Source organism: Eublepharis macularius, chromosome 9, assembly GCF_028583425.1.
Source record: "Eublepharis macularius isolate TG4126 chromosome 9, MPM_Emac_v1.0, whole genome shotgun sequence".
Classification (NCBI taxonomy): domain Eukaryota; kingdom Metazoa; phylum Chordata; class Lepidosauria; order Squamata; family Eublepharidae; genus Eublepharis; species Eublepharis macularius.
Genome location: NC_072798.1, coordinates 106,040,986 through 106,068,184, shown reverse-complemented (window position 1 = coordinate 106,068,184; position 27,199 = coordinate 106,040,986). Strand labels below are relative to the sequence as shown.

Genomic DNA, 27,199 nt, shown 5'->3' with positions numbered 1-27,199 from the left:
CCGCGGCTGGCCCGGCTGCCTGGGCTGGCTCGGCGGGCTCGGCCGGGCGCGCGATGGCTGGCCGGGCTCTTGCGCCGGGCGCGCGGGCGCTGGCCGCCTGCTCTGGCGGGGCCCCGCGGTGGCGCGGGTATCGCACGGAGCGCGGCGTCTACGGCTACCGGCCGAGCAGCCGGGCGGAGGGCGGCGGCGGCGGCGGCGGCCCAGGGGCGGAGCGGCGGCGGGAGCAGGAGCGCGCCCGGGAGCAGGCCGGCCGGCGGGCAGGTGGGCAGGCGCGGCTGCGGCGCGGCGAGCCCTGCTGGGCCGGGGGCGGGCTGCGCGGGGCGCCTTCCCGGCGCGTCTCCTCGGGGACCTGCTAGGCGCGGCGCAGGGCGGACCTGCCTCTCCCCCGACGCGCGGCTCCCGGGCCCGGCGCTGCCGCCGGGGGCTGCTGCAGGCGGCGAGGCCTCCCTTGCGGGCCTAACGCGCCCCGCGCCCGCCGTCGAAAGGACGGGGGCAGACGCGGGCCCCGAGGGCGCGTGGCCCGGGGGGGACTCGGCGGGCGCGCTGCTGACCCCGGCCCCTTCCCGCCCTGCAGGCGACCCCGGCCTGGCCCGCTTGGTGGCGGCCTATCGGCAGCACGGCCACCGAGCGGCCCGGATCAACCCCCTGCGTGCGGGCCAGGCTGCTGCGGACGCGCCGCCCGAGATCCAGGCGCTGGCCGAGGAAGCCCCGCGAGGACCTTTCCGCACGGCAGGTAGGGCGCGTCGCCCGGGGAGCAGCTGGCGGGGCCCGCCCAGCACCAGGCCAGGCCAGGGGGGCTCGGGCAGGCCACCCCGCTGCTGAGCCCCCTCCACGCCCGCGGGGAACAAGCGGCTGCCCAGAAAACTCGCCAGGCCTCCTTGGAGGTTGTGCACGAAGCCCGGCGCCGTCGGAGATTTGTCACGAAATCGTTCTAGCCCCGTTTCTTCTGCTGAACCGGACAGCTGTGGAGGCCTCGGGAGTGGACATGCGGCAGCTTTGCAATGCCGCCGGGGCCAGACCACGCACGATGCCCTCCTGGCCTAGGCTCCCCCAAAGCATTGCGGATGATGGAATGGAAGGCTTTCTGCCGCGGGGCATGGCTCTCCCGCCGTCCCCTACCCTGCTTTGTGTGTGTGTGTGTGAGAGAGAGAGATCCCGGAGGAGCCATAGGGAACCGTGGCCAGATGTTGCCGCAGGAGAGTACAAGGGTCAGTGGCAGGCAGCCTGACCTATTCACGTTTACTCCAAAGTAATATTGATGTTTGCTCGGACATACTCAGATGAGCATGCATAGCACTGCAGCCAAAAGCATTTCTCTGCTCTTACTTCATTCCTTGTGCAAGCCTGAGAGGCTGTACCTGGTTTGTTTGGTCACATGATTGACAGTTGACCTTCTACACTAAAACTCAGGACGTATTGCACAGTGTAAGTCGATAGGATCAAACATTCAAAAACCACAGTGACAGAGTAGAGATTGCAGAAACGTAAATGCAAATAGAAATCCAATACGGGATGCTACAAGATTCTGTGTACTGGCGGAAAACACAGGCGTCCTGCCGGCAGTACCCCAGTCAGCATACAGGCTGCATTTGGCAGTGCACAAGGCAGCGAAGGAAGAGCAGGGGGGGAATTTCCCAAAGTTACGACGAGGCAGTTGGATGCGGGGAAATGTGTAAATACTAAGATTTGTGGGGTTCCCCAAGCAGTGTCCAGGTATCCGAGGAAGAGGCCAAAAGTGCTTTCTGGCCATTTCACTAGGATGCCATTATAGCGGTGAAGCAGTGCAAGAATCTAAGTCCCAGTTAATATGCAGCCATTGCAACTTGGAGGTGGATTCTGCACAACCTGGTCCCGCTTTGCACCTGTAACCTCTGCAAAACAGGAACCGTGCGTGCTGGGAGAGGGGCATGGCTCCTTCCCGAACTAGTATCCCTGGCAAGAGCTGATAGAGCAGCTAAACACAAATGCAGCTAACCTGCCGGGTTCCTTTTTACTGGCCTCTGCAGAGTATCTTCTGTGCCACAGCAGGAAAACATGTCATATTCTAGAGCATGGTCAGTTGTTGTACCTGGCAAGCATCGTCTAAAGTAAAGGAGTGAACCTGTGGCTCAGCAGTGCAGCATCTGCTTGGCATGCAAAAGGTTCAATCCCCAGCATCTCCACCTAAAAGGATGGGGTGGTGGGTGATGGGAAAGATCTCAGCCTGAAATCCTGTCCAGTCTGACTAGACCAATCCCGGCCCTCTGGTCTGATTCAGCAAAAGGTAGCTTCGTGTGTTTGTGGTCAAGTGTTTTATGAATGAGTTTCCATAACTGTGGCTTTCTGATCTAATGCACTTTAGAAATGTTTTTGAGGCCCACTTATTTTTAACAAGAAAATCAGGAGAGATTCTAGTTAAATGCTGAACTGAATTCAGATTGTCATTGAGAATCCATCGCTCTGTTGCCATTTGCCTAGAGAACAAATCTAATGCATTGCACATTCCCCACCCTGCCCAGGAGTTTTGAATATGGGAAAGGAGGAAGCGTCTCTCCAGGACGTCATGTCTTACTTGGATGATACATATTGTGGGCGTATATCTATAGAGACTAGCCAGCTGGCAAGCATGCAAGAGAGAGAATGGATGGCGAAGAGGTTTGAGGAGCTGAAGCGAGAGGCATTCACTACAGAGGAGAAAAAGCACTTGTGCCGGCTCATGCTGGAATCTCAGGTACCTCACCCTTGTGGATATCTGAGCAGGGAATGAGATGTGCCCCAGGGGATCCATGGCCAGGAGGCACAGGCCTCTTCAAGGGATCCTTGGCCGGGAGGCACAGGCCTCTTCAAGGGACCAGAGCACCAACGGAGGTGTGGTCTGTATGTTTCCTTACGGGGCAAATTGAGACTGGGCAGGGAGGGGGTGGAGATCTGGAATATAATGCATGCGGAAAGGGGTTGTTGTTTTTTTAAAACCCTCTTCTTCTTCCAGTGTTTTGGGCTTGATTCAGGCTCTCTCCTTCAGGTGTTTTTATACTTTAAACAAAAGAGAGAGAGAATCTCTTAATGGTTAAAAAGGTCATTAATAGATTAAAGGATTAATAGCTGCCCTCTTTGGAAAACCTTAATTGCAAGGAATGCCTGCATTGCTTGAGTGGCGTAAATTAGATTGTGCAGGAAAGTAATGCCTGTGGCGGTAGAATAATACGTGGTGCCTTCTGACAAGTCCTGTTGTCATTGCGCGTGGATGGGAAGACATGTGGATGGGAATGAGACGCCCTTTTCAGTTCCGCACAAATACACCCCTAGGAGTTGCAAGCAGAAGGAAGAGCCTTCCACTGTTTGTCACTTCTGCTCAATTTATATGAGACTTGCAAGGAATTTGCACACAAAGAATAGCAAAGGATTAATTTGGCTAACAGGGCAATTCTAAGAAGAGTTACTCCAGTCTAAGCCCATAATTCTTTTTAGGATTGCACAGTAAGTTACAGGGCTCCTAAGTAAGCTTGGAAGCAGCATATTGAGGTCTAGAATGCCACGGTTTTATTATACCACTCAAGCTGTCCTGATAATATCAAGCAAACACCGGCACTCACTATGCAGTAAGTACCACTCCAGAGGAGAAGGAGAAGAAAGTCCAAAGAGAGGAAGCATGAGAGAAGAATGAGATTTGTGGCTATCTATTTATGCAGGTTCTAAGCAGAAATCCAACATGGCAGGGCAGTCAGTAATCCAACAGGTAATAAATTTAGAGGGGTAAGGCAGAGTGAGGCTGCACACAGGCAGAAGGAATGAAGCCTGTGCACAGTCTCAGGGCCCAAGGCAGGGACCCAGATGGCATTCTAAGTACAGATCCAGAGTGGAAGAGAAGTATGGCGTAGGTGCCGAAAACAGGAAGTTTCTAGGGAACAAGAGCAGAATGACACACACCTTGGTGTAGAGACTGGCCTTGGTTATAGGCCTTGGAACATGAATTAAAAACCCATCAGTGTCCTTTTTCCTGAGCTTGGAGAAGAGAAGAGGAAGCCAAGTGAGTAAACTGGTACACTCTGATTAGTGGAAGATGAAGTAGATGAAATATTCAAGCCCTGAGGCTATTTCCAAAGAAAGGAAAAAAATCTTGGGGCAGATAAAATTTGTGTTAGAGCCAGGTTTGTTTACCTGTTTGGTCAGAAATTGTGGGAAGCCATCCTTACCTGCTAGTTTTGGGTCATATGTTGTCCCAAAATACAGATCTGCACCTAAGTCTTTATTAATAGGAAGGTTGCTCCTTTTGTAGCTAAATGCACGTTGATTAATTTCAAAGACATTCTCAGACTAGGCACATGGGAGATGCTAGTTTCTCTTTGAGTCCATTTAACATGAGCTTGATGAGATCACGGTAGGTTTATTCTAGTCCTGCCTTTTCTGTGTTTGGGGAGAAAGTATTTGTCATGAAGATGGCCTCTAACTCCATTTTGGGGCCACATGTGACTATCAGAGAAGAGCTCGTGGAGAAGGAAAGAGAGGCCAATAAAAAGGGTGCTTGTTGTTGGCAACTATAGTTTATCCCAAGAACAAAAATCATTATTCCCCTCCCCAAAGAAGATTCAAAGTCCTGCAGCTCAACAACATTTTACTAACATTTATAACATTTATGCATAGAGCAAAATTCTAGTAAATCAGCATCTGTATGGGTAGGAGGGCATTATATTGCTTGTTCCACGAATCTTCTATTTGGCCCCCCCCTTTTTTTTAGAGTTGTCGGGACTTCTAACTTGAATAAGTTTTGTTACATATAGCTCTGTGTATGTATGTAAAGCGCTATCCTGTCGCAGCCAAATTATGGCAACCCCGTAGAGTTTTCAAGGCAAGAGATGAATGGAGGTGGTTTGCCGTTGCCTGCATCATAATAAATGCATAATGTAGGGGACGTTAAATTTGTCCAGTACAAATGCTGGTTTGCCAAGGTTTGTTGTAAATATCTCTTAAGACTTTGTTATGTTAATTGAACTGTGAGGCTGCCTTTATAAACAATTGCTTCATTGATGATAATGCTGTTCTGTGTTGCTTCTGTTTTTTGACAAACCACAATTTAAAGAAAATTGAATTGAATTGAATTTAGCATGAACATGCCCTTGTGTTCTTACCTTGGTGTCTATGAAGGACACAGTGAAACGGAATTTTTGGTAAATGCTACATCTTGGCTCAAGCAAACCTGTTGACCTGTCAACCTCTGGCAGGAATTAGAAAGACCTGCAGTGGCAGCCATAGCAGTGGGATTGATCATTCATTGTCTTCTCAAATCCTTCTTGTTACTCTTAGGAAGGCAAAGGAGCTGAGGACAGAGAGAACGGATCCCCCAGTCCACTACAGCCCTTGCTTTAATGTGGCTCTGTTGGTTTGAATTGTAAGCTGTGGGGAGAGCCAAGGTGGCCAAAAAGTGGGATACCTTGGAGAGGGGAGTCGGGTTCCTACTGGAGTGGAGAGGGGCAATGCCAGTGTACCACCATGCTTCCACTTTCAGAGCGATGGGCGTTACTTGAAAGAATGCACATTGTCCATATTATATCTCCCCTTATATTTCATAGGAATTTGATCGGTTTTTGGCTACAAAGTTTGCCACGGTGAAAAGATACGGCGGTGAAGGAGCAGAGAGCATGATGGGTTTCTTTCATGAGGTGTTAAAGCTGTGCTCATACAGGGGGGTGACAGACATTGTTCTGGGAATGCCTCATCGCGGCAGACTGAATCTCCTCACAGGGCTTCTTCAGTTTCCCCCTGAGGTAAGGGCGGGTTTTCCCCCTCAAGCATAGTTTGGGAGTCTGCTCCGTTGTTTCTAATGGTTCTAATAGTTCCCTCTTAGACATGTTTAGAACTGTTTTGGAATATTTCAACACCTTCCAGTACGTTCTTTAGTTAACTTTATGGTTATAGAAGTCACGTGGAAATGTCTGTGCTTCTGCCAAAAAGTTTCCATATATTGCAAAACCAAAGCACGGGGTGTAAATATCAGAAGGAACAGGAAAAAAACATGGAAAATACTACATTAGTCCTTTGTTGTTAAAAAACGGGGGCAGGGGCTTAATTCACAGTACATCTTGATTACCATCCTGTCTCAGGAGAAACTGCTACGAATAATTAAGACTTCTCATCCAGTCAATAGAGTCCCCTTGTATCATTTGCACATAATAGCAAACTGGGTGATTTTCTCTATCAGTGGGGCAGCAAAATAGGGCCTTGCACAAGTAAGACAGGAGTTTCTGCCTGCTTGGAGGGCTCGCAAATATGCAGAATTTTTTTAAAAAAAGACCCCTCCTTCCAAAATAGGCTGGTGAGCACTGATCATGCCTATTACTCTTGGATTGTTGAGAGTCAAAGGGAATAAAGAAAATGTATAAATTTTTGTGCTGAAGCTCCTGAGAATTTACAGTGCCTTGCAGGGAAAGATTGAGTCCGGGGATGTGATTGTCCAGTTACTCATCTCTTCCACTCCATCCCAATTCTTTCTATGCATTATATCTGCTCAAGTAGGTGAGAACAACAACCGGAGGATGCCACAACAGTAATAGTTATATAATACTTTATAATAAAGTGCAAAGGTGCAAAGTGTGTAAACAAAGTACAAAACTTCAAAAGGTACAATAATTACAATAAATACAAAACAGCAGTCTGTCGCCAAGGTAATTAATTTTACAACCATTCAATGATGGGCTCAACTGGAGGTGGAGAGTGCAGTAAGGAAGGGTTGGAGAGAACAGTCCAAAGGATCACGCAAAGGATAAAAGGGACCACGCTAGCCGACGGGCTAAAGCTTCCATTTACAATTCCCGTTTCGGAGCTTCTTCTTCCAGGGCTAGTCTCTAGGGGTTATTAAATACAATATAATAATAAATAATCACAACTGGACCACATTCCTACATATACCCCCCAAACTGTAAACATATATAACAATAAATACTCACTATCCGTAACCAACACTCCTCACACACCCACCAGTACAGAGCAGAAATTCAATCGACAGATGTAAGAACTCAACGACACGCCCCTCCATTTATACTCACTCTCCTGGGTCACCGAGTCATACAGAATTAAAGGGGTCGTACTACACTGAACTGCAAATATACAACCATACAACAAAAATACCGAAAATAAAGCTAGACTCACACAAAGAACTGGATGCACTGATAATTCATTAGCCAAGAAAACAGGTATAGTCAATGGAGAGGTTTAAACCCCCTGGGCTCATACTCTGGAGTGCGAAGATCCATTTAGACTCGGATCGTAAAAGGTTGGAGGTGCACCCAGCATCCCGCACCTCCAGTACCGAGACAGACAATTCCCTGGGATCATTCCCTGGGACAGACTGTGTTAGTCTGTAGTTGCAAAATAGTAAAGAGTCCAGTAGCACCTTTAAAACTATCCAACTTTATTGTAGCATAAGCTTTCGAGAATCACAGCTCTCTTCATCAGATGCATGGCACTGTAAACCTTTCTGAATGATGAACCTTTACAATTCTGTGAAATAGGAAAAGTAGCAAAATGTTCAAAATAATTTTGGTGACATGATTGAAACTGGGTGGCTGTCCACGTGAGGGCCCCTGGAAACGTTTCCGTGTGCCAGTGGTCAAAATGTCTGAGAGCCATTTACATGACTTGGCATGGAGGCTCCAGAAATAGTGGGGATAGAGTTATAGACCTGGGTTTAAATCGTTAAACTCTGATGCCCTCTAGTGAGCTAGTCTCTCTTACTTAGGATGTCATTTGTTTTTTAATGTCCTGCCTGATGAACATTTTGGAAGAACTCTAAAGCTTGCATGTTTTGCAGGACACTTTTTCAGCGGGAACGCAGTGGAACGGAGTTCCGGAACCTCTTGAAAATGGTCACATGGCTGGTGGCCCCGCCCCCTGATCTCCAGACAGAGGGAAGTTGAGATGGCCCTCCACGCCGCTCAGCAGTGTGGAGGGCACTCTCAACTCCCCTCTGTCTGGAGATCAGGGGGCGGGGCCACCACCCATGTGACCATTTTCTCCTAGGGCAACGCACTGAGTTCCACCACCTCTTTCCCCAGAAAAAAAGCCCTGATGTTTTGCGTTGTTTTGATTATTTATAGAAGTGTCAACAAAGCTTGTGTTTTATAGCTCACACTAGAACTTTGCCAGAGGTGGTTGGTTGTCACTGTTCCTTGCATTTTGTTTGAATTTTGAATTTCTAGTTTTGTATTCATTGTTCATTGGATATTTTAGTTTGTAAGATTGCATTTTTTTCTTTCTTTTACTCTGCAGTCTGCCTTGAGTCTCAGTGAGAAAGGCGAGCTATATATAAGCTAAATAAAATAAAAATAAAATTTTGCTTTGGATCAACGTGACTACCCGTAATAAATCTTCCTTAGAGGGTTGCTGTTACTTATATAGTGGAATTGCTTATGTACACTTCCCTGAGTTCCCTGAAGACTGTAAGGGATACAAATGTCAAAATGCTCATGGAAGCATTTCCAGCCCCCCCAACATGGACCACAGTTAATGTTGAAGCAATACAAGGCATGTCCCATGATTCGACAAAAGGATATCTAACTGAAATTACAAGTTTAAAAGGATTGAGGTTCTTTGGGCGATGCGTTTAAAGTTGCTGGGATTATGGGGGGAGGAGTCTGGGGACCTCTGGTACAGACAACTTTTATTTATCTGCATCCAACATAATCCATGAAAGTATTTGAACAATTTTATTATCTGTCTGTGAAGCTCATGTTCCGTAAAATGCGAGGCTTAAGCGAATTCCCAGAGAATTCACCAGCGATTGGAGATGTTCTCTCCCACTTGACTGCTTCAGTAGATCTGGACTTTGGGTCTCACCGGCCTATTCGTGCCATCCTGTTACCAAATCCTTCCCATCTGGAAGCCATTAATCCTGTGGCTGTTGGCAAGACACGGGGGAGGCAACAATCGCTTCAGGACGGAGATTACTCGCTAGAGAGTTCCGCACAGCCTGGAGACAAGGTCATCTGCCTGCAGGTATTCGGAAGGATAACTGTCTGGTGGGGAAGTGCAACTTGATGCGGCATGGTGCCACGGCCGGGCTGGGTTCTGTGGGCCTGGAAAATGGTCTGTGGGCATTGGGGAGCATTATAATGTTACCTTTAACTCGGTTATTGCCTGCTCAATGCCTGGACCTCTTTGCAAGTTGCCGTGAGGGCCAAATAGAAATATAATCAAACAAATAAGTAATTTCAGCTGGTACTCTTCTCTTGCAGGCTCCAGGTTGTTTAGAAAGATTATGAAAGCTATGCACAGCACCCCTTTTTTTAAACATGGGCTGGTCTAACATGTTATTTACTACTATGTTGTTCACAATGGCTTAAAAACATTCAAAGTAAAAGAAAGCACATGTTACTTAAACCCCATTTTGGAAGCTCTTCCTAAGAAACCAGCCTTACACCATCTCCTGAAAACTTCTAAAGGTGACGCCCCTCCCCCGCCTCTGTTCCACAAGGTGGGAGTTCCTGTAGAAAAAGAATGGGAACCACTAACAGGTGGCAAATGGAAGACTAGCAAAAGGATTCATTTATATCCAGCTTCTTTATGCTCAAGGCAGCTTATAGTATATAAAGATAACATTTTAAATATTACAACATCAAGTATAAGGATATTAATAGTAGATGGATGAAATAACAACAAAGAAACACATATTTTAATAGGATTTTAAAAATCTGGAAAATGGCATTACCATAAGGAGAGAGAAACAGAGCCTTTGGATTTTCTAATTAAAGCTCTGCTCAAAGGACATAATTTGCATAGGAGTACCATTTTTTACCATTTTTATATCCTGTAATATGCAAGTCGGGACTGAACTTAATGAGATGCTGGAGAACCTGATCAGTTTCCCGTATTGCCTTAAATAGTAGAGGGCTTAGACGGAGACCCTGCTGCTGGGGAGGGCGGGGCTGACCGTGCCCCCTTGTACTGCTTTCCCCATTCTCTCTCCTCCTGGGCTTCTGTCTGTCTATGCTGACACTGGTACATTTCCCTGCTATGTTTTCCCCATCACGCAACTATCAGCTGGAGGGGGAAACGGCACGGAGAGGGCCATGGGGATTATTTCTCCCAGCGTTACAGTCCTAGTCAAATTTTCCTCATCCTCTGCACTGCATTTGACCATGGATCCCCCATCTATCATCTGGTTTGGTGGTCCTCTTTTAATGTGACATGGTGGTTTGATTTATTGGCCATAAAATGTGTAAGGATCTAATGACCAGTACGTCATAAAATACCCATCACCTATTTATTTGAAGGGAGCTTAGAATCATATGTACATTATTGGTGACTTTTACCTTCCATATTTCTAAATTCAGGATTCCTAGTTTTATGATGTGGTGTAATGGTTAGAATGTGAGGCTAGGGCACCCTCATTCTGCCATGGAAGCTTGCTGGGTGACTTTGGGCCACTTACACTTTCTCTCAGCCTAATTTACTTCACAGCGTTGTTGTAAAGGTAAAATGGAGGAGAGAGAATGACGCAGGCCATTTTGGGTCCCCATTAGAGAGAAAGTCAGGGTATAAATGAAGTAAATGTTGCAATTTCACTGAATATTGAACTAAATAGACTAAATACTGTAGTATGACAGGTTGATATTGAACAGACATCATGTGATCTGCATCTCTTCTCCATTTCTTTCTGTGATGTAGGTTCATGGTGACGCTTCTTTTTCCGGCCAAGGAATTGTTCCTGAAACATTTACACTTTCTAAGGTGCCGCATTTTAGAATAGGTGGCAGCATCCATCTCATTGTCAACAACCAGCTGGGTTATACCACTCCCGCTGAGCGAGGGAGGTCATCTCTGTACTGTAGTGATATTGGTATGTATTCCAGGTCCTGAGGAAAATGTTTATATTGTACATAGGCCTGCATCCAAAAATGTTGTGTCCCACCCAGCTGGAGATACCTCATTGGCTGCATGTGATGCTCCCCCCACCCCCGCACCTGTTCCCCGTCGTTTGACAACATTCTCGTTTTTAGTCTGAGGTAATCAGCAAAACCCAGGCCTATTAAGCCTCTGAACTGCCCTACATCACTGGTAGGTCTCTGGTTGCGTGTGGCCTCTGACATTTTCTCCCACTTTTAGGGAAGATAGTTGGCTGTGCAATCATCCACGTGAATGGGGATGACCCTGAAGAAGTTGCCCGAGCCGCTCGATTGGCAGTTGAATACCAGCGTCATTTCCGTAATGACGTAATTGTGGATCTGCTGTGCTACCGCCAGTGGGGCCACAATGAACTAGACGAGCCATTCTTCACTAATCCTACCATGTACAAAATAATCAGGTATGGCTTTGTGTGGCGAAGGTGAAGAAGAACATCCTTGTTGCCGTCTGCAATGCCTTTTCAAAAAGGGTCCCACTTGGTCATGTTTGTCCAAGCCAGTAGGATCAGAGGAAATTGTTCCTCCCTGCTAACTTGCTTTTGCTAATATTTAACTGAAAGTTTCCAAACCATTTTTCTAGGACAGTTGTCTGATGTGTCAATCTAATGTAAAGGTATTGATCTACACCTGAGTGAACTTCGAGCATATTAACAACCTTGTTCCCCTTTGTAGGTCCCGTAAAAGTATTCCAGACACTTACACAGACAATCTAGTCGCCCAGGGACTCATGACCGAAAATGAGGTGTCTGAGATAAAGACATCCTGTTACTCTCAGCTGAACGAGCACCTTGCCAACATGGCTTTGTACACTCCTCCATCCACCAATCTTCAGGCTCACTGGAGCAGCATGGTGGAACCATCAGCGAGGATCACCACATGGGACACCGGCATGCCAGTTCCCCTCCTTCAGTTCATTGGGGTCCAGTCTGTGGCTGTGCCAGAGGAACTGCAGCTGCACAGCCATATCCTGAAGACCCATGCCCAGGTACTCTATTTATTTATTTATTTTGTTTCTACCCCACCATCCTCCCCAGTGAGGAGTCAAAGCACTTTACATTGTTCTTCTCCATTTTGTCCTCACAACAAACCTGTGAGGTAGGTTAGCCCTTGGAGAAAATGGTCACATGGCTGGTGGCCCCACCCCCTGATCTCCAGACAGAGGGGAGTTGAGATTGCCCTCTGCACCACTTGGCGGCGCAGAGGGCAATCTCAACTCCTCTCTGTCTGGAGATCAGGGGGTGGGGCCACCGGCCATGTGACCATTTTCAAGAGGTGCCGGAACTCCATTCCACCGCGTTCCCGCTGAAAAAAAGCCCTGGATGTATACCTCATCTACCAAGATGTTATATCTGAAAGCACATATGCAAGGCCCAAGTATAATTTCTCGGAGCTTAATACAAAGTTGTAGCACCACCACCACCCATTACAACCCCATGAATCATTGAAAAAAAAGTTCTTTTCGAGATTAGGTAAAACATACAGTAATGGGCTCGTGGTACTGCCAAGCCCCACTCAGGGGCCCCTGTCTTTCGCCTCTTTCTGCTTTCTTTGGCCACGGCACATACTTGAGAAAGACAGAGAACACCCTGATTCCAATTTTGCCTTACTTGGCAACTGGCAGAGTGATCTCAAGCAAGCCTGCGGTATTTTAAATATGATTCCTTACATCTGTATATTTCAAAACCTCCATTTAGAAGCATTTTTGTGATGACGTATAATTTACTAAACTAACTTACTCCTTGAAAGAGAAAATACTCTTTTCTTTTATTCTCTCACATACTAACATACTATTGGTAAAAAAATAAAGTATGTCCTTAATCACTGATTGAATCTTTTTCTTGCCAATTAAAATTGATGCCCACAGGTTAATCAAGTAAAGAGTTTGAAGTCTACAGGCCCCTTACTGTCATGAGCCAATTCACACAACTTACTGGTGCACACAAAGTTATTATATGATTCCTGTGGCTGAAATCACATGGAGATACTTCTGTGTAAGAGAGTTTAAACTGCTTCTTGATTGTGTTGCCAGTGGCCCCCTGTTATGATCTTTACTTTCTTTGGGGTAGATTTTCCCTTTAATCTTCCCCTTACACCCTCTGGGTAGTTTGCTGCCACCAGGAATATATTATTCCAAAATATTTTATTCAAATTTCCCCTTTGGTAACGTGTTTAAGCGTCAGGCTCCTTCGTGGTTCTATGTGGCCCTAAGGATCTGAATGGGATATAGCAATGACAGCTACACTGGGATATAACAAAACAAAATAAATGTTTATTTAGTCAAGAAGCGTATTGGTTTCATAGATGTAGTTCTCGGTTCTTAAAGTTACTTCATTTACTCTCATTCACACAGATCTCTTCCAAGGCTCCACACACAGTTATCCTCTTTTTCTCTAACTCAATATTTGTCTCACAGAAATGCTTAAAACTCCTCAGGCCGCACACAGCTGGCCTCCCTTTCCCTGACTGAGTGTCCTTTCACAAACAGGCTCAGTTCAGGTTCCGCACAGGTCATCTTTCTCTCATAAACTCTCCAACATATTCAGGCAGCAGCACACAGCCAGCCTGCCTTCCTCTGACTGCCACCTTTCTCCCTGCCCTCCCAGTCTCAACTGCCTTCACTCCGCCCACAATCTCAGTCATCAACCAATCATATCGCTCACTCACCCCTCTCTTTCACCCCCCACTCTTCACCTAGCTCAAACCAAGCATTTAAAGACACAGGCACCCATTTACTTGGAATCATTACACCCCCCTTATTACGTTAACCTTCTGACAGTTGGACCACTTTTACTCGAAAGGGAGGGAAGTATTGTAGGGAGGGGGTCTCAGATGCTTCGCTAATGAGTTAGGGACTGTAGACTTCACCGCTATGTTGCCTTACATATTATCTGTTACTTTAAATATGTACTCCTATGTACTACCTGTGCTTTATGTTGTCTAATGTCAGTCCTAGAAGTGATTATGTTCTGTTTCAGTATTTTCTTCTACTTTGTATTGTCGAAGGCTTTCACGGCCGGAGAACGATGGCTGTTGTGGGTTTTCCAGGCTGTATTGCCGTGGTCTTGGCATTGTAGTTCCTGACGTTTCGCCAGCAGCTGTGGCTGGCATCTTCAGAGGTGTAGCACCAAAAGACAGAGAGCAGAACCACAAGTGACAAAAGGCACAGATTGGACACTTGTCTGCTTCCCTCAAGTTCTGATGGGAAATGTAGGCAGCTTGGTGGAATGTTGGACAAGTGACAGTTGAAAAGTCCACTGGACAGCAGTCAGAGAGCGAAGCTGCGAGACCAGGATGCCTACATTTCCCATCAAAACTTGAGGGAAGCTGACAAGTGTCCAACCTGTGCCTTTTGTCACTTGTGGTTCTGCTCAGAGATCTCTCAGTGAGAGATCTCTGTCTTTTGGTGCTACACCTCTGAAGATGCCAGCCACAGCTGCTGGCGAAACGTCAGGAACTACAATGCCAAGACCACGGCAATACAGCCCGGAAAACCCACAACAGCCATTCTTCTACTTTGTATTGGATTCTTGCTAACACTGTGTCTTTGTAAACTTGTATCTATTTACCCTATGGCATTGTTTATGGAAATGTCCTCCTTGATACTGTATGGAAATGTACTTGATACAGATTGTACTAATCTCATACTGTGTAATCCGCCTTGAGTCTCAGTGAGAAAGGTGGACTATAAATGACATACATAAATTAATAAATAAATAAGTAAATAAATAAATAAATAAATAATGAAGGTGAAAGTTTGCACCAGATGCTGGTGGCCCCCTCCCCATGCACGGCGAGGATTCTCCAGTCTGCATTTCTTGCTGCTCATTATCTCATTGGAACTAATTGGAGGCTGCTGGGACATTATGAGCTTTCCAAGTTAAATAAATACAATTTCAAATTAGTCACGCAACATGCACATTCTGTTGTTTAAAATGTATATATTTCTAGCTACTGTGTTGGCAACTCAGAGTATTATCTGAGACCTGGAAAGCTGGTAAAAGCTGGGTTGTTGAGGCAACAGAACTGAAATTTGTATGGTTTTTTTTGTTCTGTTTGAATTGCAGTCCAGAATACTAAGAATGGAGGAAGGAACGAAACTGGATTGGGCAACTGCTGAAGCGTTAGCTTTCGGTTCTTTACTCAGTCAAGGTAGGCCTTAACTCTCCAAGTGCCAGTGGGACACAATGCGTTGTATTGTGTGAATACATTTACCAGTTTACATTTTACAGTTTACATTACAGGGGGGGAAAATACAGAATACATTTACCAGTTCCGGCCATATGCAACTCAGGCTTTTTAAACAGATTCTGAATTAATGGGGAATTGTTTGGTGTGCCATTTACTTGAGGTGTTCTGAGCTTGTTACCATGTTATCGGGCAAGTCCCACTTATTCTTAAATCCTCCCGGAAGGGGCCATCTGCTCCACCCGTTTCTGTTGCTGAACTGGTAGGCAGGTTTCTGAGTGGATGGGGGCTTGGGGGCAGTTTTCATATTCCTTTAGCAACAGAAGTCCCTGCACCTTTCCATACTGTCAGAGTTAGCCACTGCAAGGAGGAACATGTACACATGTCCTGAGCTGTTGGCTTGTATTTTTGCTTCGTTCGAAGGTTTTAACATTCGTCTGAGTGGGCAAGATGTTGGCAGGGGAACCTTCAGCCAGAGGCACGCGATGTTGGTTTGTCAAGAGACGGGCGAAACCCACGTCCCTTTGAATCACATGTCGCCAGATCAGAAGGGCTTCCTTGAGGTACGGTGTAGCCGCTTGTTTGAGCAGGATTTCGTGACACTTTGCCTTCTCTGCAGCACAATCCTAAGCATGTTTACTGAGAAGTAAATCCTGGTGAGTTCAGTGGGACTTACTCCTTTCTAAGTGTATTTAGGATAGCTGCCTTATTGTGCCTGATGCTAATGTAATCTGTTGGGCTTCTGAGGAGCAATGGGTGCTCTCCAAGACTGGAAAAATTACCCTTACCTATCTCGTGAAAATATTTTTACTCCATTTTCTCCCTCCCACTCTGGGGACTCAAGTGGCTTACAAAATGAAGTACAATAAAGACACACAACCCAGCAGGGCCCCCTGTATCCCCTTGCCGCAGGCGTTGTGCCGCAAAGACATCCTGCCGTGATGCCAGATCCACCACCACAGCTGTCGTAGGGTCATAGCTGTGCGCCGCAGGCTGAGAGCGGAAGAGCCAAGAGTCCTTTGCCTTGCCTAAGCTTTGAATTACCCGCAGAATGAGAGAAAGGAAAATGCTCAGCCTGGACTTCCTCCGCTGCTTAGACGTCCCCGGTTCCACCTCTCTCTTGCACCTCTGGCCGTGCCTGGAGTACCTGCAGAAAGGGTGGAACAAATGCCTTTGAAAAACATCTGGAAGCTCCAGCAGGTTCAAACTGCGGCCATCAGATTAATGACTGGAAATGGCTGCCAGGGACGTACAGCGCCATTTTATGCTGCTGCTTCATTGGCTTCCAGCAAGTTTCTGGGTCCCGCTCAAAGATCTTTTAAAGCCCCAGATGATGCTGGGATTTTCAAGGACTGCTTTTCCCCATCCAAATCTGCTGTTCTTTTTTTCTTAGGAGGCCCTGCTGCAAGTTTGAGGTACAATAGGTGGTGATGTGGGACAGGGCACCCAAACGATCGCACTCCTTTTCCGGGGGGGGGGAATTAGAGAGCTCCCCCCCCCCTCAGGAGAGCAAGCTCTGCCCCTTCCATGCCGGGCTTGAGATGTCACGCAAAGGCAGTATTGTTTGGAATGATGCTTGATGTTTGAAGTCGACTCCTGGGGTTTTTGGAGAGAGGAGGGCTTATTGCTAGTTTGGCGGGGAGATTGATACTCTTCATTTCTGTGATTTGTGTTACAGACATTCTATTAATTTTTAATCGTACATGTTTCATTATGAGCCCAGACTGCTTTGAAGAATTCTTTTGCTCAAAAGATGGGCTACAAATTTTTAAATAAATACTAATCTCCAACTGAAACAATAACTTTTTTGAAAACGTGAAAATAAAATTCTAATTTAAAATGACTTTTTTTTTTGCGCAAATAACTTGACTTCTGAGTTTCCCATTTGCTTCCCTCTGTTAGGTATGCAACAGCCCCCTCTCTGAAGAAGCTGTGCTTGGCTTTGAGTATGGAATGAGTATAGAAAGCCCCAAATTGTTGCCCATTTGGGAAGCTCAGTTTGGTGATTTCTTCAATGGAGCTCAGATAATATTTGACACATTTATCTCTGGAGGTATGGAGCTAAGAGTGCGCATGTATGTAAATTTTTTGAAAAAGAAATACACTGGCTTGTTTTTACTTTTATGGCTTACTCAGGCATATCACTTAGGCTGCAGATTTAAGAAACTTTCCTGGGAGTAAGCCCCACTGAATGAAATGGGACTTACTTCTGAGTAAACTTAAAACCACATTATTTCAGGCTTTTTACTGTTGCTGTCATGTTTAATTAGTTTTGAGTTTAATGTGTTCAGTTTTAGTAAATATTTAAATGTCTTAAAGGTCGGGCTTAAATCACCTTAAATAGCTGTAGCAGAGTGGTTAAGTGGCTGGAATCAGCGCTCTGCTACTTCGACTCCCACTCCTGCCATGAGCTCAGCAGGTGGCCTTGGGTCAGCCCCTCCTCTCAGCCCAGTTCCCCAGCTGTATCATGGGGATAATCATAACACTGACTTCTTCACTGCTCTGAATGGCACTAATCCGTCCAGAAGGGCCGTATATAACCACACTGTTGTTATTATTTAGTGATTCACAGTGAATCCTTGAAAGTGGACTCAGGTGCTAAGAACGCTGTGGCATGTGAGCTCTCTGTGGCTATTACAGATGTGCCGCTCGGATCACTTGATAGTCTAGTCATCAAGTGATGGGTCTATGCGTATGAATTCTGCATATGAGCAGGAGAACGACGTTTCAGCTAGCATGGCATGTTCTGCCTATTACGTGCCAAAGTAGCTGCAATATTGTGGTGTTCAGATGTCTTTTCTGAAGCAGCATGACCCATTTGTAAGGAGGTGCATGGATTTTTTGGGCAGGGGAGATCTTGCTCTAAGTTCAAGCTTGCCTTTCGAACCAATTGGAGTCATAGGTGGTTTTTTTTCTGTTGTTGAGGAGAGAGAGAGATCCTGGGTGAAGTTATGGCACATGTAACGGTCCACAGCGAATGGCAGAAATGTCACTGATCCCTTTTGTATAGGCTGTGAATCTTTCCCCTCCTCCCCCAGGAGAAGCAAAGTGGCTCTTGCAAAGTGGAATCGTCATTCTTCTTCCGCACGGCTATGATGGTGCAGGACCAGAACATTCCTCCTGTCGGATTGAGCGATTTTTGCAGGTAGCTGGACGTGTCACCATGCTCCATGAGAACTTGTTGAGGATGAACATTTCAGGGATTGCTGCCTTACTGCGTGCTGCAGTACACGCTTGCTAGAAGGGAAACGGGTCTGGAGGTGCCTTAATGGTTTGACAGATTTGGGGGGGGGGCGGGCGTTGATACTTGCTAGAGAATTTGCAGGCCTGAATTGTCTGGGCCAGGCTGTGCAACCAAACTGATTTGGTGTGGGAAGGAATCATCACACGCCGGTATCCAAGGGAATGGTGGACATTCTGTTCCAAGTATGATCTTGCTCGGGGCTTTTTTTCTGGGCAAAGAGGTGGTGGAACTTAGTGGTTTGCCCTCGGAGAAAATGGTCACATGGCCGGTGGCCCCGCCCCCTGATCTCCAGACAGAGGGGAGTTTCGATTGCCCCCCGCGCTGCCAAGCGGCGCGGAGGGCAATCAAAACTCCCCTCTGTCTGGAGATCAGGGGGCGGGGCCACCGGCCATGTGACCATTTTCAAGAGGTTCCGGAACTCTGTCCCACCGCTTTCCCGCTGAAAAAAAAAGCCCTGGTCTTGCTTGAACCGGGTCTTGCTTGTCACCATCGATATCTTTCAAACTAATTAGATTATTTTTTATCATCGGTGACAAGATAAAGGTCTCTTTTGAAAAGTTGTTTTAACGTAGCACAGTTAGCCCTAGATACATAGGCGCTACATATTCTGATGAACTCTAACTGTGAAGTTTTTTCCCACCTTAGCATGCCACTATTTTCAGTTGTTTAAAGATTTTTATTGACTTCCGGACAGTAAGACCTTTGGATGTATTCTCAACGGCCAGATGTTCCGCAGGGGAGCCAGAAGCAAGCCGTGCGGCGTGTCTTGCCAGGTGCAGGCTGCGATACGTTTGCAGCCCCCTTACAACGTCTTGTGAGGACTTGCCTTTAGTGGACTGAGCCAGGGAGCAGGTGGCAACACCGTGCACGAGAGGCAAGGCAGGCAAACCTGCAGGCACGACTGTGACCCAGTTTGGCTACACACGTTAAAGCAGCTGGTGTTGTTCCACCAGAGAGACTGACCTCGTATATCCCTTTAGGTCTTGTAACAATTGATAAACCTGCAAGTACCAAAGAAAGCAGGGATGCTGAGCTTGTCTGCAGTTTGTACACTTGTGGGGAAAATTCCTGTTTTCTTGGCATCCTGACAGTGTTTCTGAGTTTGGCGTAACAGTTGGCTTCAAAATGATGATTGTTCTTTCATAGATGTGTGACAGCTCAGAGGAGGGTGTGGATGGTGACCATGTCAACATGTCTGTTGTACACCCGACAACCCCAGCACAGTATTTCCACTTGCTCCGTAGACAGATGGTCCGAAATTTCCGGAAACCACTCATTGTGGCCTCTCCCAAAATTCTGCTCAGGTTACCTGTAAGTAGAAATGTTTGTTTGTTGCCTACTGCCTTGTATACCTTTTGTTCTAATAGATGCTTTATACACTCAGATAGGAGGGCTGTACTGTAAGGAAGTGGGTCTCCCAGGGATGGATCAGCAGAGGGATAGGAACCGTAGGCCTCACTACTGCGTGCTACTGTTTGCTGTCTGTTGCTTTGGATATGATCCTACTGAGTAGTTCAGTGTTGCTTAATATATCAATCCTAGAACTGCTTATGCTCTGTTTCAGCATCTTCAACTCTATATGGGATTTCTGCTGGGTTTAAATCTTTGCAAATTTGCATTCATGGACCCTATTACATTGTTTATTGAAATGTCCTTGAAATTGCCTGTACTCATTCACACACTGTGTAATCTGCCTTGAGTCGTAGTGAGAAAGGTAGCGTCTAAATAAGTAAATGTAATCATTTCCCACCACAGCTGATGTATCATCTTCCTGTCGGTGAAGGGATCTTATGGCAAGGCCACCAATAGGGTCCGTTCCTCCACGAAGACCCCGCTGTCTGTTCCGGGGGGGGGGGGCGGGTGCTACTTTGTTATTGGCCCTTCCGTGTGATGTCTTCATCTGTGCATTATGGGAGAAGCCCGAAAAGAAACCCAAGGGGGGGTCAGGGCTCCTGTGTTGTTTGTTTGGTCCTTTTGATGCAGGTCCATGATATAGGAGAAGCATAAGGCATAAGTTGCTTTAAAACATTATTCATTTTCTTGTGTATACATCTGAGACTCTCTGTCTTATAGGAAATCCATCCTTCTAATTGCTAACCGGCTGGCTTAGAATCACAGAATCACAGAGTTGGGAGGGGCCATACAGTCCTTCTAGTCCAACCCCCCCTGCCCAATGCAGGATGAGCCTAAAGCATCTTTTAATGATCACAAAGGCAATAAAATCAGACCACACACACAAGCTAGAAGGTTTCTGCATGCTTGGCAGACTCCCCGTGTATGCAGAAGAACACAAATTTGCAAATGAACTATAAAAAACCTTCCCTACCAACAAAAATGGTTTGAGGAGGACCGGACAGGAGCTGGGAGGTGCAGGACATGAAGTACAGTTGGGGGTCAAAGGGAAAAGGGGAGGAGAGGAAATTGGCCGGCTTGTGCTTCTGCAAATGTAGAACTCCAAAGGGGATATTTTTAGGGGTGGGGGTGGGATTTCCAAATTGCATCTTTGGGAAGTCCTTGTGGCCCCAGTTCACCATCTAAAACCTGTTCACAAACATGTGGAAATCGGTGGAACTTAGCTCCACATAAGTATGCTTAAGATTTCAGTGTTGGACACCAATGCTGTTGTTCAACTTCACCTCATGCTTTGTAACTTGTCAAAAGTTTCCACACCAGGGGAATGGAGGGGGGGGGGGAACGCATAATTCTTTCATCAATCTTTCCTCCCAGTCAGTCCCTGACAAAAGGAACTGGGATAATACGGATATTTGAAATTGATATTTTGGCTAAAGTTTTAACTCGAAGTGTATTTCTTAAGATCAGTTTTGTTGCATTTGTTATTGGATGTTGGTCAAGCTTCTCAGATCACGTGGAGCTTTAACAACCTGATTATCTAGAGTGTTCATAGTGGTTTCTAAGTCCTCCACATGTTGCCTTTTAAATACAACGGTTCTGAGATCTGATGTGTTCAGAAGATTCAGGACTGCTCTTTAGACACTCAATGAATATCTTGATGTTCTTTCCCACTCTGTAGGCCGCTGTGTCAGGCCTTCCAGAAATGGCTCCAGGAACCACCTTCAGACCAGTCATTGGTGATTCATCAGTAGATCCTAAAAAGTAACTTGGAATTCTGTTTTCATTTTCGGTCTCCAAATGATAGCCTCCAAGCAGTGTGTCAGCTTAAAAAGGCAATAAAACAAAATCCTGCGTTACAATGAAGAGGAAAAATTAAATCTGAGCAATACTTGTTAGATTTGTAGTAAGGGTTCAGTTACCTAACATTAGAGTAAAACATTCTTCACTGACTTGGCAAACCACCTTGGTGTCCGTAAAAGTGGAGAAGAAGAAAGATATACTCAAAGGCCTGTGCTTGTGGGCTGGGTGTGGCTGGAAGCTGCAGGTGGACCTTCCGTGAGTGCACCGTGTGTGGTCTGTCATAAAAGTACGCAGACGGTGCACTCTCTGGAGGGGAGAGGGGAGCGGAGACTTGCTTCTCCCTAGAAGTAGGATTTGTGGGGCAGTGCATTTTTGTTCTCCTCAGGGATCTGTGTGGCCTCGGAGATGTCTGTAACCTGCTTTCTGAGAATCTGCCCTGAAGGTGGATCACAGGCATAGAAAGGGATCTGCCTCGGTTGCTTGTACTCAGGTCACAGCCATAGAAAGGGATCTGCCTCGGTTGCTTGTACTCAGGTCACAGCCATAGAAAGGGATCTGCCTCGGTTGCTTGTACTCAGGTCCGTTTTACTCTTTGTTACATTTATATTTGCCTCATTTGCAAGGTGCTCAGAGCAGAGCATGAACCTCCCCTCACCCTCCGGGGTAGTCAGGCTGAGAGCAGGATTCCTCTGAGGCTGTCCACTGAGCTTCAGGGAATTTGAATCTGAGTTAATCAGCAGCCTTGCCAACAATGCACACTGGTGCTCCCTCTTTGCACCCGAGCTCCCTGATCCGATAGCTACAGAGGAGATAAAAAATTAAATACCTTTGTAGAGATTGTGTGTTCCATGCAGTTGAATCCTCTCAGTGTTTTAACACAGTACTGCTTAGCTCAATGTACTTGATGTAACTCCAGTTTTTCTGTCCCATAGCATCAGCAAAGTGGTTCTCTGTTCTGGCAAACATTACTATGCTCTGGCAAAACAACGGGACATGCTTGAAGAAAAGAAGCAGACGACTGCAATCATCCGGGTAGAGGAACTGTGCCCTTTCCCACTGGAAGCTCTGCAGCAGGAGATGAACAGATTTACAAATGCCAAAGGTCAGAGGCCCAGCACTCCTTGCGAGGGTGGCCCAGACCCCGTCCCTCTAGTTTGGGTTTCTTTTGCTAACACACTGGAGTGTTATCCAGGATCTCAAACTGGGAGCAAATACCAGACTTTTAGGGTCGTTGGCTTTTAGGCTCCAGTCTGTGGTCCCAGTGAGCTTTTATATAGTCCCTGGAAGCAAAACAGAAGTAGTAGAGGAAAATGGAGGTGAGTGGGAGGCTTTTTCGAAAAGGTACGTTCACCGAAAAAGAGCACTCTGACAGGACTGACGGTGCTCTCTCAAGACCCGACTGTCTTAAAAGTCAGTAGGCAACATTTGGCAGTTGCAGCACCCGAGAAGGCTCACGTGGAGCTCCATAACATCTCTGAATAAGATGACGGGATGGTGGGAAAGGAGCTTGGTAGAATTAGCCAAGCTGGAGTCAGACTAGAGAATCCCATTTCACCGCCCTTCTTCCAACTGGGGCGGCGTTGGACCATGGCGGGATGCCGTGCTGCGGTCCTTGCAGAGTCTCCGGTGACGGCTCTGTAGCTTCTCCCCTCTTCCTGCGTGTTTAGTGAAACGTCTATTGCCTTTTAATGCCTGCAGCCAAATCAGCCGGCTGTGTTTCCCCATCATGGGGGCGGGCAGGATGAGTATCCGAACCAGCTCATTGGAGGGAAATTGATGAGGGGCAGGGCTTCCCTCGTGTACACCAGGGGGCAGCAAACTTTTATAACTGGAGACAAACTACATCAAAATTCAGTGCACGAGATGAACAAAAAGAGTAAGCTGAACTTGACTGATAATTGACCGGTTGAGGAATTAGCCATAAAGGTTCTGCAACTCAGACCCTGCTTGTTACAAAACCCTTATTGGGAAGTGGCACCCCACGACGTCTTGGAATAAGTCATAAATAGACAGAGGAGTGCCCTGCACAAGTGTTTTAGTGTGCTGCATAAATCTGTGCATGGTGCAGATTTTTGTAAAACAGTCTTTGGGGGAGGGGCCATGGCTCAGTGGTAGAGCAGGTGCTTGCCAGGCCGAAGGTCCCAAGTTCAGTTCAGTTCCTTAGCTTTCATTTTCTCTTTGAAAGAGCCACGGTTGACTCTGGGGCCACGCGGTGCAGACCCTGGATGTCCTATATTGACCACCTCCTTGGCCGCTGCAGAGGACAGTCAAGCTGGACGACCTTTTGATCAGCCGTCAGAGGGAGTCTTGCGGCCAGGCCTGCTGGCCGTTGCTGGATTCCATCCCACTTCAGGAGTGTAGGGGGAGGAGAGGATCCTTCCCGGCGCTTGTGATCCTGCGGCTCTTCTAGGGTTGCTGGAAAGAGAACTGCGGGAAGGGGGGGCAGGCAGGCTGTGGTGAGAAAACCAGAGTATTAAAGAAGCCCAGTTTATTTCTGAATAGGCAGGATCTGTTATGGGAACCAGGGGGAGATCTGTTGTTCTGCTTTCTGTCTGAAAAAGGTCCAGCCCAGCTAGCAGCAGCAGCAGCAGGAGATTAATCTCAAAGTAAATTAGTCTTTTTCACCACCTAAGGAAGCAGCTTGCCTCTTCAATTATGCTATTTGCAAACAGAAATTTCAATGACGCTTCTAGCATCAAGGATACTTTTTGTGTGTGCACAGAACTTAAACCAGCCCAGTAACTGTAGAAGGCTGCGTAGGAGGCCTTTTGCCCCTCCCTCCCTTTCTTTTCTTTCACACTGCTGCTTTCTTAAGAGCGCTTATTTAAGACTGGAATATTTGCTTTGGATAAGGTACTCTTATGGACAATGTAGTTCAATTTAATATGTAACTAGCTGGCTGTTGGAACTTTGACGATCACTTGAAAGTTGCCCACTATTCAGGTGTTTCTCTGTGTTTGGTCTCGAGACTGTCAACAGCCGGCAGAGATGCTAAAGCTAGAGCAATTCTGTAAATGTTGGTCTAACAAAACCTTTTTGTTTCTGCCTCAGTGTTTATCTGGAGTCAGGAGGAACCACAGAACATGGGGCCCTGGACATTCGTGTCTCCAAGGTTTGAGAAACAGCTGGCCTGTAAGGTAATATTCTGTATTTCTTGAAATTGTCAACAACACAACCTTTCGCTGAGCCGGTATGCATGAAACCAGTTACGGCAATCCTGGGATGGGTTATAGTACTGATTACTGACTTAGAGTCTAATAAATTCTGAAATATGTCAGTGGTCTGTCAGCTGCTACTGGGCACAAGAGACAGGTATGCAAGCCTGAAGGAGCTTATAATGTCTTGGGCCCCTTAGTGATGTGCAGAAGTCCGAATGGAACCTTGGAAGCAAACAGAGACACGGCGGTCATGCAGCGTGAGATTTGTGGGGTCTGGCTTATCATGGGGGATTTCCACCGCTCTGAACATTGTAGAGTAATGCTGAACACTGCAGTCCTATGCACATTTGGCTGTTCAATCGCGTTGGCTTCAGTGGGATTTAAGCAGTCTGGTAGTAGGAGTGCAATATAAACAATTAATCCAATCAATCTACAGTTTGGCCTGTGTGCGCTTGCTCAAAAGGAAGTACTCTAATGCTGAAGGAAGCACACACCCCTTCCGCCGAGGGGTGATGGGATTGCAGCCTTCCTCCTGCTCATATTGTGCCAGTGCCTAATGGTGTTATTTCTTCTCTTCTGGCTTAATTGCAGCTCCATCTTGTCAGCAGGCCACCCTTGCCAGCCCCTGCAGTGGGCATTGGGGTGTTGCATCAAAAACAGCAGGAAGAACTCCTTGCCAAAACCTTTGCCTGAGGCTTAGCCAGACGTGTATTTTTCCGTCAGAATTTAAAACAAGGCTTTTGTATTGTGGCAAGCCAGAAGATGATGACCCTGAACTTTGCCTTAGTGTTACCAAAAATGCCTGATAAAATTGTTGCCAGCTGGGAACATGAAATCCTGTACTGTGTAATTAAAGAATCTTTTCAGGAAATAAAAAGTGCACTCTCCTCTGGAATTCAGTTGTTTTAATAACAGCTTTATAAATGTAAATAGATGACCCTGCCTCGGGCTTCTTTTTCTGAGAAGTAATGACTACTGTATTGACCCATAAGAAAGGCCCATTTGAAACTTAGGTCACATAAACAGCAGGCGAGATGGTATGACAAACTTCCTGAACTGCACCATTTCAGACTGCAGATGGGGGGAATTTCTTGGTTGAAAAAATCTCCACAAAAATACAGCATATTGAAGAGATTAGACTGGAACCTTTTCCCTGGATATCTCAAGATTCCATGTGTGAAAAGAGTGTTTAGCCACGTGAGCTTAGACAGGGATCCCAAAGTGGTGTAGTCTGGAGCTCCCTCCATCTCCTGTTTTGTTTCTACATCTTGGGGGTCTTTCTCATTCGAAAAAATCACAGCCCTTTCTTGTGTGGAAAAGTGGCAGAAACTGATTCTATTGATTCTAGTATATCACTTTTTCACCCCTGCCATTTCAAAATAATTTTAAGAAGCAGATGCTACTCTGATGACAGCAGACTCCTTTGATGTATTTATGCACTGCATAGGTTATGGCCCCTTTCCATGTTTCCTGCCAACTCGCCACTCATTATGTGGTTTGTTCTGCAGTCCCAAGACCTTGCCATGTTGTTTGGAGAGATCAGAAGCGACGCAGCTGTTTGTGAGGCACCACAGCAATGATGGGAGAGCAGTGATTGGGATATTGCTGTGCTGATGGGTGTTGCCACCAAGTTGGCCCTGCAGGGGGTGGCTCTTCACTATCTTGCAGCCACACATCATACTAGGAATATTACCTTTGGAAAAGACGATCTATAGGGGGAAAGCTTCCAGCTTAATTCCAGTCAAATTCTGCGAGAGAACTCTGGGTGTGTTTGTAGGGAACTTGCCAGATCTGCCATAATGCGCGCACCCACAAGTGCACCATGCCAATAAGGGCCAGAGGGAGATAGCATGGGGATCCTGGAGAAAGGGAGTGGTGGCCACACCGAAAAATGAAGAAGAGAGCATGGGAAAAGCATGCCTCGGGGGCTTTTTATTTCTTATTTATTTATGTCAGTTATAGTCCGCCTTTCTCACTGAGACTCAAGGCAGATTACACAGTGTGAGATTAATAGACATTTCCATAAACAATGCCATAGGGTAAAATAACAAGTTTACAAAGCCATAGCATTAGTAATGATCTAATACAGAGTTGAAGAAATGCTGAGAGAGACCATAAGCAACTCTAGGGCTGATATTAGAGCACACGAAGCACAGGTCGCTCATAGGAGCGCACATTTAAAGCAACAGATAGTATGTAAGCAACATGGTGGTGAAGTTAGGGTTGCCAGCCTCCAGGTAGTGGCTGGAGATCTCCCGGAATCACAACTGGTCTCCCGACCAAAGAGATCAATTCACCTGGAGAAAATGGCTACTTTGGGGGGTGGATTCTATGGAATTATGCCATGCCAAGGTCCTTTCCCCCGCACAAACCCCCCTTTCTCCAGGTTTCACTCGCCAGATCTCCAGGAATTTCCCAACTTGGAGCTGGCAACCATGTCCCCTGACTCATTAGCGAAGCCTCTCAGAGCCCCTTTCTACAACAGAAAAGCTCTATTTGAATAATTCCAGGAGGGCGGGGCCTCTCCTGGCCTCCTCCGGCAGGCCGGGCCACAGGGCAGGGGCCACCGCAGAGAAGGCCCGTGG

The 27,199-nt window shown here is 46.6% G+C and overlaps 1 protein-coding gene across 1 annotated transcript; it reads left to right on the top strand.

Moving 5' to 3' along the window:
• Nucleotides 1-14: 14 nt before the first annotated feature.
• On the top strand, nucleotides 15-25,509 carry DHTKD1 (dehydrogenase E1 and transketolase domain containing 1). Its single transcript, XM_054988189.1, has 17 exons — nucleotides 15-261; nucleotides 575-733; nucleotides 2,499-2,710; nucleotides 5,547-5,741; nucleotides 8,698-8,967; nucleotides 10,639-10,810; nucleotides 11,077-11,275; nucleotides 11,547-11,859; nucleotides 14,939-15,023; nucleotides 15,483-15,622; nucleotides 16,962-17,112; nucleotides 18,098-18,204; nucleotides 19,450-19,614; nucleotides 21,335-21,417; nucleotides 22,389-22,558; nucleotides 24,508-24,593; nucleotides 25,206-25,509. The coding sequence occupies exons 1-17, from the start codon at nucleotides 54-56 to the stop codon at nucleotides 25,305-25,307; spliced, it is 2,817 nt and encodes a 938-aa protein (XP_054844164.1). The 5' UTR covers nucleotides 15-53; the 3' UTR covers nucleotides 25,308-25,509.
• The last annotated feature ends 1,690 nt before the right edge of the window (nucleotides 25,510-27,199 follow it).